This window comes from Rana temporaria, chromosome 1, assembly GCF_905171775.1.
Source record: "Rana temporaria chromosome 1, aRanTem1.1, whole genome shotgun sequence".
Lineage (NCBI taxonomy): Eukaryota > Metazoa > Chordata > Amphibia > Anura > Ranidae > Rana > Rana temporaria.
Genome location: NC_053489.1, coordinates 301,278,446 through 301,298,085, shown reverse-complemented (window position 1 = coordinate 301,298,085; position 19,640 = coordinate 301,278,446). Strand labels below are relative to the sequence as shown.

Below are 19,640 nucleotides of genomic sequence, written 5' to 3'. Positions count from 1 at the left end.
TCTGCTGGGGTTTTTTGCCTTCCTCTGGATCAACTGTGGGTATGGAGTTGGGTGTATGGGATTGTACTGTGTTTTTTATTTTGTTTGTTTATTTTTTGTGGTTGAACTGGATGGACTTGTGTCTTTTTTCAGCCTGACTAACTATGTAACTATGTAACTATGTAACTATGTAATTGGCTTGAAAAGGCTGCAGGATATTAACCATGCTGATATGCAAACAAAGGATGTAAAAAATGTAGAAACTGCATTTTATTAATAAAAGACAAAAAACAATACAATTGTTTGATACACAATGTTTTAGTAAACAAATTGTTATTCAGTTAGGGTTTAAAAAAAACGTTAGGCTAATAAAGAATATGTTAGGAGAGAAAAATGGGAGTTGATGTGATTTTTGAAGGTACAGGCTCTAGATTATCATCCTTATCCTTATACTCCACTTCCTTACTGAGTCCCTGGTTTGGAACTCGATCTCTACATCGGCTGTGTGTCAGTTTGTGTTTGTCAAAGTGTTACTGTATATTTATGTGTTTCATAACAACATATTTGATCACATGCATTTTCTTGATAGAAAAGATGTGTGTTCAATATACATTTGTGCTCTAAATATAATATTAGTTTATTTTGCTGTTATATTTGTAAAGCAGCATTTAAAGAACTATAATTACTATTTAAAAAAACAATTCTACCCAACATACTGTATATGTAGTACTTTGTTTCATGTAACTAGGTGCTTCCTATGTGCAGGAAGTCTGACCTGCTTGCCTCCCTACCCTTCCCGCACAGCAAATCTGACAACAGCTTGAAAGTAGACAGATCCATCATAATTGCAGCTTGTCTAATGACGCGTACACACGATCGGTTAAACCGATGAGAATGGTCTGATGGACTGTTTTCATCGGTCAAAACCGATCGTGTGTGGGCGCCATCGGTTAAAAAAAAAGCCAACTTGTTTTAAACTTAACAGATGGATTCCTAACCGATAGGACAAAACCGATCGTTAGTAGGCACGACCATCGGTTAAAAATCCACGCATGCTCAGAATCAAGTCGACGCATGCTTGGAAGCATTGAACTTCATTTTTTTCAGCACGTCATTGTGTTTTACGTCACCCCTTTCTGACACGATCGTTTTTTTAACCGATGGTGTGTAGGCACGACGGACCATCAGTCAGCTTCATCGGTTAACCGATGAAAACGGTCCATTCTCATCGGATGGACTGATCGTGTGTACGCGACATAAGGCTCAGAGCAGTTTCCTCAGACACAGACAATAGTAATCCTGGTCTCTCTGCATTACTCCTGCCTTAGCTGAAAGTTCTCTGATCCAAGACAAGCTGCAGTTACAATAGATCCATCTCCTTACAAACTGTTGTCCAAATTGCCATGCAGGGAGGGGGACAGGTCAACTTCATAACTTGAATTGGGAAGCAACTAGCAACATGGGACAAACACATTGTAATAATAGTGTTTCTTTAAGAAAGTTGCATTTTTTTTTTAATATTTATTAAAATGCCTTATTTACATTGACAAATTATAGGTAAGCTGCACAAGGGATATGCTAATGGTTACTATCTGTTACAGTATATGAATAATACCTTCGTTTTCTGCATAGTAAGCAATAGACAGCAAGCACTACAGCCTCTATTGCCAAGAAAACACCAACAGAGATAACACCAATTTTCCATGGTTCTAGCCCCAAACGTCTTTGTTTGCCTAAATATAAACATAGGAAAATGTGGTTAAAATTGGGATTTTAGCAAAATAATCTGCCGTAACATGTAAAGGCAAGTACATCTGTAAAATTCAAAGAGCAATATTTTAAAGAACAATAATGTTGTTGATGTTAAGTACTGTATAAAGTAGTGATGCAGCTCATGTTATAAGTTCACGTATAAAACCTGATAGCCTGCAACAAATAATTATGCTATGTACATCATTACCAACTTTACCAAAGCTTTATTAAATTAAACTAAAATATGTAATATGCAAATTATGTAATATGCAATTTACACCTTAGTAAAAACACAATTAATGTATTATTATTATTATTATTATTATTATTATTATTATTATTATTATGCAGTGGATAAAGGTCAGTGTACCCAAAACTATATTTCAGTTATTGTTGAACATTGGTGGGTTTAAATCACCCATTGCCTTTTATCTTTCTTGCAAGGGAAAAAAAAAGGAAGCAGGATACCCTCAAAAAAGTTGCATTGGAAAGATGCAACATTTGGCTGTCCAATTTTATATAATGTATTGTTGTTCCTTTTCAATGGCCATAAAGTAATGAATGTAACTTTTTTTTGCTTTAATCAAGTTCAAAGTTGCTCTATTTTATTCTATTCTGTTTTATTTAAAGCGTTTGTTAACCCCATAAAAAATAAATAAATATGGATCCTGCTCTTAAAGCATTTTATACAGCACAGTGCTTGTGCTGTGTAATTTGGACCCCTTTAACACCTAAAAAAAACTGGCTGATCCTGACAGTTTCTCTCCTACTCTCTGCAAACAGACCACGATAATCATAGCTGCTAAGCCCCTGACATTGTGGTCTATTTGCAAATTAGTTAGACTCATGTGGATTGGCATGTTAATTGCCATCATCCCTTGTTAAATGGAAAAGGTATACCCTGAAATATTGGAATTTTTAAGGCAATTTAGACAAAAAAGAAAAATGTATTATATAAAAAAAATATTTATTAGTACAAAAATATCCTAAAATCAGTAGTCCTATGGATGAAACCAAAGGCAATGCAATGTTGGATACACACACATTATATACAGTACAGACCAAAAGTTTGGACACACCTTCTCATTCAAAGAGTTTTCCTTATTTTCATGACTATGAAAATTGTAGATTCCCACTGAAGGCATCAAAACTATGAATTAACACATGTGGAATTATACATAAAAAAGTGTGAAACAACTGAAAATATATTTCATATTCTAGGTTCTTCAAAGCAGCCACCTTTTGCAGCAGACACATCTCTAGAACTGTTAAGAGGAGACTGTGTGAATCAGGCCTTCATGGTAGAATATCTGCTAGGAAACCACTGCTAAAGAAAGGCAACAAGCAGAAGAGACTTGTTTGGGCTAAAGAACACAAGGAATGGACATTAGACCAGTGGAAATCTGTGCTTTGGTCTGATGAGTCCAAACTTGAGATCTTTGGTTCCAATCCCCGTGTCTTTGTGCGACGCAGAAAAGGTAAACGGATGGACTCTACATGCCTGGTTCCCACCGTGAAGGAGGTGTGATGGTGTGGGGGTGCTTTGCTGGTGACACTGTTGGGGATTTATTCAAAATTGAAGGCATACTGAACCAGCATGGCTACCACAGCATCTTGCAGCGGCATGCTATTCCATCCGGTTTGCGTTTAGTTGGACCATCATTTATTTTTTAACAGGACAATGACCCCAAACACACCTACAGGCTGTGTAAGGGCTGTTTGACCAAGAAGGAGAGTGATGGGGTGCTGCGCCAGGTGACTACCTCTTGAAGCTCATCAAAAGAATGCCAAGAGTGTGCACAGCAGTAATCAAAGCAAAAGGTGGCTACTTTGAAGAACCTAGAATATGAAATATATTTTCAGTTGTTTCACACTTTTTTGTTATGTATAATTCCACATGTGTTAATTCATAGTTTTGATGCCTTCAGTGTGAATCTACAATTTTCATAGTCATGAAAATAAAGAAAACTCTTTGAATGAGAAGGTGTGTCCAAACTTCTGGTCTGTACTGTATATAAATATATATATATATATATATATATATATATATATATATATATATATATATATATATATACATAAAGCAGAAATAAGTGGTACATATCAACTACAGTACATTGAACAAAGAGACCATAATACAACATAGCTCTGAGTAGTAGGCAGTGCCTTCCGGTAAGCACGCACTTTATGTGGTGGAGGTTCACCAATTTAATCATTAATATTATTTATATAATAATTTTTCACTGGTATATTTTGTTTAGCGCGGCTTTCTTTTAATATTTATATTTTGTGATAATATCTCATGTTAGTGGTGCAGCTGTTTAGTTTATAATTTGATATCACAAGCACCGTTTATCTGTTTTTTTTCACCTTTATGATCTGTCTGCTGTCAGATCTTAACTTGCCTGTATGAACTAAGTTTATGCCTTTTAGATCCTGTAATTGAATAGGTAGTTATATGGATAGTTATGCTCCATCTAAGCTTTAACAATGATTGCATAAAAGCTGACACCTTTACCATCCCCATTTTGCCTTTACAGACTCATCTGTTGCTTCTCTTCCCAGGTTGAAATAAAGGAAACTCATCTGCCTGTTCACGCTAGATTTGCTGACTTTGCTTACAGCTTACTATATGTACATTAAAACAAAATATCAAAGTATGTTGCTGCTGTAGAAGTGATTAACACCCATAAGTGGGGGCCCTTGAATCTGTATTGTAAATAATTTTAATGTCTATTTAATAAGGATGTAATGTTGTGTAATGTTGTGTAATTCAATGGTGGTGTAAATATAAATAAACATATAAAACAATGTATCAATGTTAATCACCTATACAGCAGATAGAACGATTACATTTTGGTTCATTTTGATTGAGGAGGTTAGGATATGCTTGTAGTAATTTCCTTTGTGGTTTTATTTATTGTGATATGCACTCCTTAATCATATGGTGCTCCCCAATGCTCTGACGGTGGACTGTCCTTCGTGGTCCTCACGTCCATCAGGGCTATTGACCTAGGAATGGTGATGATGACGTCTGAACCCTAGACCAGGTGGAAGGTAGGGTAGAAAATGCTGCAGAGAATAGCAGGTCTAGCATTGGGGAGAAGCAGATGATCGGGAAAGTTAATCTGTTTTTCTGTGTCTCCAGAACTTATGAGCAGTTAATCCCTGCAGTCCAAGCACAGTGCCACTTCAAGGGAATTGTATAGTTTACCAGAGTTGCGCCTAAATTGTTAACTTAAAATACCTGTACCTTTCCAGTTTTTGATTTATTTGTGCTTCTTTCAACATGATATGGATAGTATCAACGTTGCTGAATGCCTTCCATTTGTAAACTTGAGACCTAAGGGCAATGTAACACTAGTAACATTGTAGCAAAGAATTGCTTTATTTCTCTATTGTTCTTCGGTTAGCTAGTTGTTCAACATAGCGGTGGATATAGGCTGCATTTACACCTGAGCATATACTTTTAAAGGCGGAACGTTGTGCGTTTTTGCCGCGATTTTGTACAGGTCAAATGGTCACCAATGTAAAAAGAAGAAAAACGCCTGTGATCTGTCTAAAAAGAAGCTACAGAACTTGTTTGGGCTTAAGGCGTTTTGGAGCTTCTGGCTTCAGGCGTTTTGGAGTGGCGATGTGAACCATCTCCATAGAGAATAATTGATTTTTCCCCTCCAGCATTTGTAGCTTCAGGCTTCAAGCTATAATAGCACACAGGTGTGAATGGGGCCTTACTAAAGGCAAATAGACTGTGCACTCCTGTGCTTAATAAATGAAATGTAGCTTCGCCCAATACCCAATCACATACAGGAAAAAAATTCTTGCACATGATTGGATGATGGAAGTCAGCGGAGCTTCCCCCTTATTTACTAAAAACTGCACAGAGTCTATTTACCTTTAGTAAATCTACTCCAGTGTCTGCATATGCAGATACATACTTGTGGTGGTTCATGATCATCAACAAATGCATTGGATAATATGATTACTGTAGCTACTGCCGTTGATAAATCTTAAGCTAGTTTAAACAATGAAACATGTCAGTGAATGAGCTCCAACTTGTTTATGATAATGTAACACAGATATTTCATTAATTACAATTCAATTTTTCCTCAGTATAAATGCTAAGGGGAGAAATTAGCTGCTACAACACCACCACAGCAGGAAGCAGCTGTAGAAACTATAAAATCGCTCCTGTGACATGGCCCTAACTGGTCCTAATTGGGAAATGATGAATGTACAAGTCTTTTTAAAGTGGTATTGCCAGTGGTAAACCATACATGGGCAGGGACACTCAGGAACAAGTTTGTCCTGCACTTTTTTTCAGCAAAACAGCACAAAAGCATAGTTTCAATGCAAGAGGGCTTTTTGTAACAAGTTCATAGAATAGAACAAACAATTCTGGTTGTCTGAGCCACTAACTAAACTAAGGTCAGCTCCTGACAATCAGGTTGAACTCTAATGGGTTGCTCAAAACATTTAGGCAGCACATTTTATTATTCTGTCATCACTCAGCCTTTTCACCCAGTAGCAGACTTTAATATCATAGAGAGTAACATAGAGAACCCCCCCCCCAGTCCTGGTAAGACTTCCCTAAAAAAAAAAAAAGTAGGCTAAAACAGTGGGCTATTTTTTGTATTTTTTTTTTTGGTGGGATATATTGGTTTTTATTATATATTTTTTTCAATAAGGTCAAACTGCTCTGTTTTTTAATCTTTTTTCCTTTCCATTTAAAAAAAGCTTACTTTTACAGGGTTTTTCTTGATTTTTTTAAATGTCGATAGGGTCTTTTTAATGTTGGGGTGCTCAAAGTGCTGAATTTACCTGATCCTGAATCTGTTCTTGGCATTACCTTCTTTTCTTTTTCAAATTTGATCAGTGACATCAACCAGGATTCCTAGCTGTTTGTTTCCATTATTGCAGCAAAGGAATTTATTGAAGGTAAACATTAGCACTGTTCATGAGGATTCAATTGCTAGATACTATGATTGATGTGGATAACATCACTGGAATCCTGACTGATGTGGATTTAATTTAAAGGACATTTTTATGTATTTTTATTGTGTTTGTATTTTATTTCAGATACATGAATTTTTCAAGATGTGTGTGTTTATGTAAGTGATTAACTTACGCCTGTACATTTTGTGGCAGAGCGTTGCCCTGTCAGGGTCTAGAATTCTCAACCGGACGGGTTGAGGGGCTCCAGTGAGCTTGTAACATGAAGCGGAAACTGGCTTTTCAGTTTCCTCCTTTCTTAGAAAGGTCCACTTTGGGACCTAGAGCCTGGGGATCTCTGAGAGGTCCAGGTGGGATCCAGTCATGGGTCCTGATCCAGTCCTGGGTCCTGATTTGGAAAACAGTCAGCATACTGATTGGTGAGGTCTGTGCTGGGCTATTAGTAGTAACCTGACCATAGTTCTGGGCTCCCCCCCAGCAGATAGGAAGTCTGAGTACCAGGAGTCCACAGGGGAGCCAGTCCACCAAGAGACTGCTAACTATATGCACCAATGTGGTTGGTAAAAGTCTGTACGAGACAGACAAGGGCCTGGCGTTTAAGGCCAGAGCAGCAGTGCTGCAAGTGAGAGCCAACTAGGCTGAATGTCATTTTTGTTTATGGACAAAGAAATGCTGAAAACCCCTTGCGAAGGAAACCTATGTTTGTTTGCTGAACTTGCTTTTAATAAAAATGGGCAAACAAAGCCCTTAAAAAGAAGAACCAGTGAGTGGCGGTGTCCTTAAAGCTCTACATTTGACGCTTGTCCTTTACAATATGTAAAAAGTTGATAACTTAAGGAATGTTGCTTTGATGGCAGTGCACTGGTAATTGAAGCTAAATGGGATATACAGTACATAATGATGTTTATGAAAGAGGGTCTGTACAGTATAAAGAAATACCTTTTTACATCTTACAGCAGATTATGCTTTAATCATGTTACTATAAATACAGTTTACCCAGTGACGTGTCTTGTGTGTATAAAGTACACATTAAAATCATATCTATTAGTATATAATGTCACAGTTGTCTCATGGGATAGTCACCTGGTGAAGAATACTTATTTAAATATAGGACATTTTTTTAAACGGATACAAAAGGTTCTTTGTTTGTTGAGAAGGAGAGATTGTGTTTAAAATCATAAGGCTTGTGTAACACAGTAATTTGTATATCCATCAATAATAGGGAATATTGGTGGTGTGATTGTATATACAGTATACTATATATACTGAGTCTATCTATCTATCTATCTATCTATCTATCTATCTATCTATCTATCTATCTATCTATCTATCTATCTATCTATCTATCTATCTATCTATCTATCTATCTAAACAGTATTTCACAAAAGTAAATACAACCCTTCACATTATATCTTTTCATGTGAAATTACACTTTGCTACAATGTAAAGCAGTAAGTGTGCAGCTTGTATAACAGTGTAAGTTTGATGTCCCCTCAAAATCACTCAACCCACAGCCATAACTGTCTAAACTGCTAGCAACAAATATGAGTATACTCCTAGGTGAAAAAGTCCAATTTGGGCCCAAAGTGTCAATATTTTGTGTGCCCATAATTATTTTCCAGCACTGCCTTCACCCGCTTGGGCATCAGAGCTTCACAGGTTGCCACTGGAGTCCTCTTCCACTCCTCCATGATGACATCACAGGGCTGGTGAATGTTAGAGACCTTGCGCTCCTCCACCTTCCATTTGAGGAGGCCCCACAGATGCTCAATAGGGTTTAGGTCTGGAGACATGACCATCACCTTTACCCTTAGCTTCTTTAGCAAGGCAATGGTCATCTTGGAGGTGTGTTTTGGGTAATTTTGTGGAATACTGCCCTGCGGCCCAGTCTCCGAAGGGAGGGGATCATGCTCTGCTACAGTATGTCACAGTAGATGTTGGCATTCTTGGTTCCCTCAATGAACTGTAGCTCCCCAGTGCCGAAAGCACACGTGCAGCCTCAGACCATGACACTCCCACCACCATGCTCGACTGTAGGCAAGACACACTTGTCTTTGTAATCCTCACCTGGTTGCCACTACACATGCTTGACACCATCTGAACCAAATTAGTTTATCTTGGTCTCATCAGAACACAGGGCATGGTTCCAGTAATCCATGTCCTTAGTCTGCTTGTCTTCAGCAAACTGTTTGCGGACTTTCTTTAGTAGAGGCTTCCTTCTGGGACGGCAGCCATGCAGACCAATTTGATGCAGTGTGAGTGCCGTGTATGGTCAGAGCACTGACAGGCTGACCCCCCACCCCTTCAATCTCTGCAGCAGTGCTGACAGCACTGAAACATCTGTTTCCCAAAGACAACCTCTGGATATGAGGCTGAGCACATGCACTCAACTTCTTTGGTCTACCATGGCAAGGCCTGTTCTGAGTGGAACCTGTCCTGTTAAACCACTGGGTGGTCTTGGCCTCCGTGCTGCAGCTCAGTTTCAGGGTCTTGGCAATCTTATTATAGCCTAGGTCATCTTTATGTAGAACAATTTTTTTTTTCAGATTCTCTTTGCCATGAGGTGCCATGTTGAACTTCCAGGGACCAGTATGAGTGAGAGCGATAACCCCAAATTTAACACACCTGCTCCCCATTCACACTCGAGACATTGTAACACTAACAAGTCACATGACTCCGGGGAGGGAAAGTGGCTAATTGGACATTTTCACTAAGGGGTGTACTCACTTTTGGTGCCATTGGTTTAGACATTAATGGCTGTGTGTTGAGTTATTTTGAGGGTACAGAAAATGTACACTGTTATACATTCACTACTTTACATTGTCGCAAAGTGTAATTTCTTCAGTGTTGTCACATGAAAGAATATAATAAAATATTTTACAAAAATGTGAGGGGCGTACTCAGTTTGTGAGATACTGTGTGTGTGTGTGTATATATATATATATATATATATATATATATATATATATATATATATATATATATGCCTTTTGTGTATATAGAAAGAGTTGTAGATCTTTGAGTTAAGCTCATGATAAATAGGGGCAACCACAAAAGTGAAGAGTTTATAATTTTGCTCAGTGTATATGTATATACATATACACTGAGCAAAATTATAAACTCTTCAAATAAAACCATCTTAGTTGACCTGCACCATCTGGAGGCCAACTTTTTTATTTTATTTTTCCATTGGAGCCCATGAGGAATCACCCTGGTGTGTATCCAGTCTGACCAGACCCTGAAGGGACCTTGCTGCATCCGCAGTATTCGTCAGCAGAGAACTGGGGATCCTACACCCTGATCCATCCGGACCGTCTTCTATATCCAACAGCTGATCCAGATTTTCCAGGATCTTAAGCCTGTATGACCCACTGTCGCAAGACATGTGCGTCCATCCCAGCCGGTAAGAGTACCTTATTCATTTATCTCGGAAGAGTTTAAGAGTGACTACAGGCAACCTTTCCCTCCATCTTCACTTTTTGGTGTCACCACAATAGGAAGAATCTTCATTTGTTTCCTCTTTTCTTGTGGACTCCTTTTTGCATACATTTTTTTCTACATTGTTGGAAGTCTATACTTAACATTTGAACTTTATACCGCATCTGTTCACATTGTATTATGCAAATTTTTCGGTGATTTTTGTTTGAAGGGCGTTGGCCGTGAAATTGGTATGCATAAACACAGCAGGACTTTTTCAGCAAACTTTTCTGCTCTTTACCGCCACCCTTTGGTCAACTTCTGCTATTGTTGGTTGATTTTAGCATTGGTTCTGAGCATACGTGTTTGTACTTTGGACAAATGTCTGATGGACTTCTTTACACACAATAGGACTTTTGTTGCCGAAAAGTTTGTCCGTTTGAAGAGCGAACTTTTGTCCGATGAAAAATGAAAAAGTTTGTCAGATGGAGCGTACACACGTTCGGATTTTTTGAAAACCTGCTCATTTTGAAGTTTGTTGTCAAAAAGTCAGACCGTGTGTATGGGGCTTTAGGCTTTGTTTGTTTGAGTGCAGCTGCTTATTTTAATTTTCACATTTGTGTTTGTTGCAGTTTTTTCCCTCCATCTTCAGCTATCGAATGTATTTGACACGCTATTTTATCTACGGAAAATTGTAAGTGCACAAGGGGTCTTCAGCTGGGGCATTACACCTTGTCCCCAAACACTTTTTATGACAATAACTTGCAAATTAGCCTTTAAAATTAGCACTTTTGATTTTTCATGTTCGTGTCCCATAGACTTTAACGGTGTTTGCGTGTTCAAACACATTTTTTGCCTGTTCGCATGTTCTGCTGCAAACCGAACTGGGGGTGTTCGGCTCATCCTTACTAATGAGCATCTTGATATGCCCCACCTGTAAGGTGGATGGATTATCTCGGCAAAGGTAAAGTGCTCACTAACACAGATTTAGACAAATTTGTGAACAATATTTGAGAGAAATATATATATATATATATATATATATATATATATATATATATATATATATATATATATATATATATAGGCCTTTTGTGTATATAGAAAGAGTTGTAGATCTTTGAGTTAAGCTCATGATAAATAGGGGCAACCACAAAAGTGAAGAGTTTATAATTTTGCTCAGTGTATATGTATATACATATACACTGAGCAAAATTATAAACTCTTCACTTTTGTGGTTGCCCCTATTTATCATGAGCTTAACTCAAAGATCTACAACTCTTTCTATATACACAAAAGGCCTATATATATATATATATATATATATATATATATATATATATATATATATATATATATATATATTTCTCTCAAATATTGTTCACAAATTTGTCTAAATCTGTGTTAGTGAGCACTTTACCTTTGCCGAGATAATCCATCCACCTTACAGGTGGGGCATATCAAGATGCTCATTAGTAAGGATGAGCCGAACACCCCCAGTTCGGTTTGCAGCAGAACATGCGAACAGGCAAAAAATGTGTTTGAACACGCAAACACCGTTAAAGTCTATGGGACACGAACATGAAAAATCAAAAGTGCTAATTTTAAAGGCTAATTTGCAAGTTATTGTCATAAAAAGTGTTTGGGGACAAGGTGTAATGCCCCAGCTGAAGACCCCTTGTGTCGAAACGCTTAGGGACAGCATTCACTGCCCCCCACAATGCTTTTTACTACTTTTTTATATTCTCGTGATTTTTATCATGTCATTGATGTATGACCTGTTCAAATAAAACCATCTTAGTTGACCTGCACCATCTGGAGGCCAACTTTTTTATTTTATTTTTCCATTGGAGCCCATGAGGAATCACCCTGGTGTGTATCCAGTCTGACCAGACCCTGAAGGGACCTTGCTGCATCCGCAGTATTCGTCAGCAGAGAACTGGGGATCCTACACCCTGATCCATCCGGACCGTCTTCTATATCCAACAGCTGATCCAGATTTTCCAGGATCTTAAGCCTGTATGACCCACTGTCGCAAGACATGTGCGTCCATCCCAGCCGGTAAGAGTACCTTATTCATTTATCTCGGAAGAGTTTAAGAGTGACTACAGGCAACCTTTCCCTCCATCTTCACTTTTTGGTGTCACCACAATAGGAAGAATCTTCATTTGTTTCCTCTTTTCTTGTGGACTCCTTTTTGCATACATTTTTTTTCTACATTGTTGGAAGTCTATACTTAACATTTGAACTTTATACCGCATCTGTTCACATTGTATTATGCAAATTTTTCGGTGATTTTTGTTTGAAGGGCGTTGGCCGTGAAATTGCTATGCATAAACACAGCAGGACTTTTTCAGCAAACTTTTCTGCTCTTTACCGCCACCCTTTGGTCAACTTCTGCTATTGTTGGTTGATTTTAGCATTGGTTCTGAGCATACGTGTTTGTACTTTGGACAAATGTCTGATGGACTTCTTTACACACAATAGGACTTTTGTTGCCGAAAAGTTTGTCCGTTTGAAGAGCGAACTTTTGTCCGATGAAAAATGAAAAAGTTTGTCAGATGGAGCGTACACACGTTCGGATTTTTTGAAAACCTGCTCATTTTGAAGTTTGTTGTCAAAAAGTCAGACCGTGTGTATGGGGCTTTAGGCTTTGTTTGTTTGAGTGCAGCTGCTTATTTTAATTTTCACATTTGTGTTTGTTGCAGTTTTTTCCCTCCATCTTCAGCTATCGAATGTATTTGACACGCTATTTTATCTACGGAAAATTGTAAGTGCAATCTTGTTTTTTAAAACAATAAACGTCTTATGGAATTACACTATGGAAGCCCTTTTTATCCTTACATGGGGAATCACTGATTGTTGGTAATATTGAGGACATCCGGATTAGAGGATCTGGGATACTTTGCTGCCAAGCACAGAGATCCAGGGCTGGGGTATAAGCCATAGGCCAATGCAATCTCTCTAAAAAAGAGATCTATCCAGCTGGTAAGCGGCAGTATTTTCAAAGGTGGAGGACTTTCCTATCATACCCAGTCACAGCTTCTTGGGTGTTTTTTTTGTCATATATCACTGTGGATCAGTCGGTTGAGGAACTTTCATATGAACTATCGTTTTGAGTTTTGCATGTTATGGAACATTTTTCTTTTTAGCAATTCAATAGAGATAAATGGACACTCAGAGGGCACTCTAGTCCCCTTGATTGGTGGTATTTATGCACACTCATGAGTTTACATGTTCAATATTGATATATCATCAGGTATTCGGAGGGTTTGCAGCCCTCATTGATTCTGGTGTATATTATATGTTATATATGTCACTGTATTTTTCTTTTCACTACTTACACAGCGCAGCTTACTTTATTTTAGTGTAATATCATGTCCGAGGTGGGACATTTGTCATAACTCTCCCACCCCCCCAAAAGAGGGCTACAGTATGATAAAACTTCAAATGACAATTAGGTTGCATTTTAGAAAACGGTCATGAAGAAATCAAGAAACTTCTTAAAGGTTTACAAACTAGTGGTAAAGCCAAATGTATAATAGACTTATGGAAGAACTTGTGTGTGCCATTGCAGACTATATAATTAAAATATATCTGTAGAAGATCATCACAGTAGAATTCTTTAATCTAGTTAAATCTGTGATGCTGCCAACTCCTGTTTTCTCCACCTAATTATTAACTTCATTTCTTAGTTCACAGGCTTAACCTTTCAGTTGCACTAGATTAAATCATTAAGATGTTTGATGCTTTATAATTGTTTAATATACAAGTAGAAAAATATAATGAAATAAAATAGCTAAGTTTTTATGAATCCTGTATATTTATTGTTTGTGATGTGTATGACACAAAGTTCATTGCTTAAATTATTTTACAGGGACGTGTCTGCCTTACCTCCAAGCTCTTCTGATGTTTCCTCTAATAATACATCAGCCTCGATTTCCTCATAAGGTGTGACTTGTGACTCAGTTACAGACGGATCTGGTGTGGTTGTTGAGAGATCTGGAACGGTATTTTCCACTTCTGGTGCTATAGTTCCTTCACTTAGGTTGGAAAATTGGTCATCATCAGTAAAAATGTCATTAGATTCTTTACTGGCGTCAGAAATTTCTGCATGAGAATTTTCAGGTAGCTGAGGCAATGCTGAAGTCTCAGGATGATGTGAAATAGGAGACAAAGTAATCCTTGGCAGCTCTGGGCTGAGGTCTAAAAGAAAGTCGCACATCCTGGTTAATTAACACATTTTAGCACTTAAGTGCTTAACATTTTTTATAGATACATGTTTTTTTCTCAAATCAGTGTAAGTCTACAAGTGGAGGCATGCTTTGTGTTGCTTTATAAAACTTTAAAGGACCACTAAACAACCTATTAGTAATTAATGCTACCAGTAACTTAAAAAAAATGCTTTAACTGTTATATATTGTATATTGTACATTGTTACCCATTACCAGGCAGACTAAAGCAATGCCAGCAGTTATTGAGGAACAAGGGAGAATAATCAAACATGATCATTATTCTGAAATATTTTTTAGTATAATTGACCTTATTTACTATAGACTGCTAATTCTTTATTCTAATTCAGTAATTCATAACAGCCAGTTAGAATTTGACTTTTGCTAGTCTGACTCCTGTAAAGTCAAAATTGCTATAGGTACAATTCATTCATTGAATAAAGCTAAATATGTTCATGCAAGGCTAGTGAATACAAAGGGAATTATTAGAACACTTAAAAACTAATCAGTGAATTTTGCTGAAAATGTTGTGAGTAGCTGAATTTTTAGTCCTCCTTTCCATATAGAACTACAAATGCAAACATGGAATGTGTAAAAAGGGGCATTTTAGGAAAAAAATACAGAACAATTAATAGATACAATAACTACCGGTAATTAATAAAGTATAAAGTGTAGCGCTGTGAATGAGAAAATATGGAGCAAACCATCAATGCATATTGACATAAGTGAAACCTTGGGAAAATTTGGCTATTCCCAATGTGCACAGAAAACTATATTACTAGGCCCTGTTCGTATATGAATAGTGTATATACTCAACAATATACTTATATTAGGTGAAAAAAACAGCACAAATGCAGTGAAAATCGAAACAACACCAAAAATAGTGTATCTTAACCACTGTGAGATACAGAATTCTACATGAAATAAATTGCCAGAGTCCAAAGTTATGAGCACTAGACAGTTCAACAGTAAATATCCAAGTGGGAGGAAACTTGTCCAAAGTCGCACTGTACTTGGTACTTCAAATGATGTATACTTGGTGTACTATAGAAAGTGTCACCCAGGAGTGCCTTCACCTTTGGGCAGGGGGAGAGAAATGAATACTCCCAACTCACCATACGGTGGTGGTATACCAGCGCTTGTTTACACCAAGGACTCGTAAGAACTGGATCTACAGAACACCTCCTTTTCTCCACTGGAAACAGACCTCAATATCTGATCAGCTGTTGAACCGTTAGGATCAGGAATACCGGAACCGAATGTGCCAGGCTAGGACTCCGCCAAACTTATGAACGTCTTGTCTTGAATCAGGTTTGGTAATTCCTGAAGAGGTCTAGTGATGACCCGTGTTCCTGCTCATTTGTTTCTCTTCCAACAAAGTGTTCATCAGTTTTCCAGGCCTTGGTGACCTGAGTCCTGGCTCTGTGCAGGCTGGAGGAGGAACAGCAATGGTCAGCACTCTCAGTGGTTAAGATACACTATTTTTGGTATAGTTTGGATTTTCACTGCATTTGTGCTGTTTTTTTCACCTAATATAAGTATATTTTGAGTATATACACTGCTCATATCCGAACAGGGCCTAGTTATATAGTTTTCTGTGCACATTGGGAATAGACATATTTTCCCAAGGTTTGCTCCATATTTTCTCATTCACAGCCCTACACTTTATACTTTATTTGCACTTCACACAATCACAATTCTTGTCTGATTGGCTGCTATTTCTTGTTTTTGGAGCAATATCTGATTTTTTATTTTTAATAACTAATTAATACACAGTAAATAACAGTTAAAATATAAAAAAATGATAAAATTACATGTAAAATTACACTTGATTATTGCAAAAAAAAAAAATACACTATAGAGTTTTTACAGCAAAATGTCCCATTGACCACTTCTGTACCGCCCACCGCATATATACTGTGGCAGGGCGGCCCAGCTGTGCAGGCTCACGTACCTTTACGTGATTTTGTATACAAGATCTGGGGCGCATTCACACGCCGCCAGAGCGCCACTCCCACTGTGTTTGGACACAGCGGGAGCCAATCGTTCAGGGGAAAGGCAGAAAAGTGGTCTACCTATGTAGACAAGGCAGACCACTGATCTGTCAGGGAGGAAAAGAAAGCTCTTGTGTTTCTGCTAATCAGAAAGACAGATCTCTCTTCTCGTCCAGTGCATCCACTCCCCCACATAGTAATGGCAGCGATCAGCTATTTTTATTGTGACTGCAACATTATGGTGGACACATCGGACACTTTTGGCGTTATTTTGGGACCATTTTGTACAGCAATCAGTGCTATAAATATGCACTTATTACTGTGTAAATGTGACTGGCAGTGAAGGGGTTAACCGGGAGGGGGCACTAAAGGGATTAAGTGTGTCCTAGGGCGTGCTTCTTACTATAGGGGGATGGGCTATGTGTGACACAACACTGATCACTGCTCCCGATTACAGGGAGCTGTGATCAGTGTCCTGTCACTAGGAAGAATGGGGAAATGCTTGTTTACATTAGCATTTCCCCATTCTTCCTCTCTGTGAGATGATCGAGGGTATCCCCACAGACATCGAGTCCGCGGGACCCGCGATCACACTCACGGAGCTTGCGACGGGTGCGTGCGCCCACAATGCAGCATCTTAAAGGCGATGTACAGGTACGTTAATCTGCCTGTACGTGACATTTTGCTGATGTATATCGGTGTGAGCTGGCCCTTAACCGGTTAAAATATCTAATGACTAATTTGTTCATATATATATATATATATATATATATATATATATATATACAGTATATGAGAATGCCTTAGGTAAATCATTAAAAATTTTGAAGATTTTCTATTTACTGTACAAAATAATAGATAATAAATAGGAGGGACACAGATGATCAAAGATCAAACAATTTAAAAAAATGAAAATGGTGAATACATGGAAACTTAGCAAATAATTGATGATAATTTTATTTGTATTTTGCAAAAATATATATGAAATCTTTGAAACTGGCACTGGCTTTACCAAGCAGGCAATTTCAGGTGAGAGCATTCCAGCTCTATTTTATCGAAGAGTGGACCAGGCGCTCTAAATATTCAGGTGCCAAAAGAAGTGACCCTCTCTGCCACGTCTTGTACTTTACTATTGGCCAGTTATAGTGATGGCTGACTTCACTAAAAGTGAAATTGGACATGCGATAACAAACACTAATTTCTGATTTTATGTGCACATGAGAGCACCTTGATATTCCAAGCTCCTTATGTGCAGACATTCGGAGGTGCAGAACAAATGGCAGTCCAATAACATTTATGTAAAGACCCACTGGTATTCAATAAAGTTATTTTAGTGGTGGCTAAACAAAATTGATCAGAGACTTACATACCATAGTTGTTAACTTCATATGTCTGAATGTACTTTATAAAATATCTTGCTGAGGGTCCTAGGACACCAGAATATAGAGCACTCTGTTTAAAACAGAGCAACTAGCTACCATGTTCTCTGACATTGACCCATCCCTTCTCGCCTTCTTCTATCTGCTATTAGCAGATTATTATGATGGGTGTCCTCAAGCTATTTTAAAAATGTATACCATTAGCCAGAGGTGCCAACTACAGCCTCTGTTAGATATTTTTCCTCAGCTAAGCAAACAGTGTGTCCATTTTCATGTATACCAGTTTACTAATTAAATGTTGATGTCGTTGTGCACCTTGGCACAACTTATTTGTCTCCAGAATGAAGGGAGTTCTGTACAGAGGGATTTTCAGAATTTGGGCAAGGATCTTCAACAGTTAGGGTGTACTGTTACATTTTCATTGTCTTACCTTGGACATCAAGTACTTCATATAGCAGAGTTCAATGTTTGGTTAAAGGGTTGGTGCAAAGCTGAAAGTTTTGGCTATGTTAGTCATGATGCTATCAGGTGGTCTGACATGGACCTGTACAAGAGGGATTGTCTGCATTCCTCACAAAGGGGCACTAGGCTTCTTAGAATTAAATTTAGGAGTTTTTTGGACATGCATTTAAACTGAGAAACGGGGACAGAGATGTAATTAATGAGGAGCATTTCTGACCCCAGCAGGTAGAAACAAATGTGAGGGTTTGTGATGCTAAGGACTGGGCTGATGGGGTGGTCACTTCAGTTAAAGTTTCTCATGGTAAAAATAAAGCAGTAGATAGCAGTGTTTTTCATGTCATGTGCAAGAATGCTCGTAGTTTAGGCAACAAGCTTTGTGAGCTGATAGCTTTTATGTCTAGAGACAACTTGGACCTTGTTGCAATTACAGAGACATAGTTTAAGGATTCAAATAACTGGGAAATAACAATACTAGTGTATACACTATACAGGAACAACAAAGTGGGGAAGAGGGAAGGTGGAGTTGCCATATACCGTATTTATCGGCGTATACCGCACACTTTTATGCCTTTAAAATCATGGGTGAGCGATATACGCCGATCCCCGCTGTCTCTGAGCACCGCAGCCAAGAGCCGAGCCGAGTGTACTGCGCACTCAGCTAGGCTCGGCCACGCTTGGCTCCGCCCGCAGCCACGCGAGAGGAGCCGAGAGAAGCCAAGACAAGCCGAGAGGAGCCGAACACACAGGAAATCCGTCTCCTCTCAGCTCGGCCGAGGCGCCAAATCCAAAAACAAACACCTCTGCAACCCCGGGCAAGGTGCGGATGGACTCGCAGATCGACACCCACAAGGCTGGATGGACCCTGCGCAAGGAAGCCGCAGATGGACACCCACAAGGCTGGACGGACCCTGTGCAAGGAAGCCGCAGACGGACACCCACAAGGCTGGATGGACCCCATGCAAGGCCGCAGATGGATACCGGACAAGGCCGCCGATTGATGCAGGGCAAAAATTTAAGTTTTTTTCCCTTAAACTACCTTTCTAAGCTTGGGGTGCGCGTTATACGCCGGCGCGCGGTATACCCCGATAAATACGGTATGTCAAAAATATTATAACGATAACATTAATTAAAAAAATGAATGAAATACTCAAAATCCTCTGGGTCAGCCTTCCAACCAGAGAGGGATCTTTTATGAGAATTGGTGTAGTATACAGACCCCCAGGAAAGACTGAATATTATGATAACTTGTTAATTGACAATATAACTTAAATGACAATGAAGGGACAGGTTTTGATTATGGGTGACTTCAACATGCCTGACATTAAAGGGATTGTAAACATTCATTTTTTTATTTTCTAAATAGGTTTAAGTTATTGCATTGTTGGTTCACCTACCCTTTCCTTCGATTTCCCTTCTAAATGTTTTTTTTCTTTGCCTGAATTTCTCACTTCCTGTTTCTCCCCAGTAAGCTT

General features: G+C 38.4%; 1 protein-coding gene across 1 annotated transcript in view; it reads right to left on the bottom strand.

The window, feature by feature from the left end:
* Positions 1-19,640, bottom strand: part of LOC120944316 — a 55,460-nt gene that overhangs the window by 12,623 nt on the left and 23,197 nt on the right. Inside the window, exons 3-4 of the mRNA XM_040358355.1 lie at positions 13,996-14,307; positions 1,595-1,712 (exon numbers count right to left, since the gene is read on the bottom strand). Of these exons, the coding sequence (XP_040214289.1) occupies positions 1,595-1,712; positions 13,996-14,307 (430 nt within the window). The remainder of the gene's footprint in view (positions 1-1,594; positions 1,713-13,995; positions 14,308-19,640) is intronic.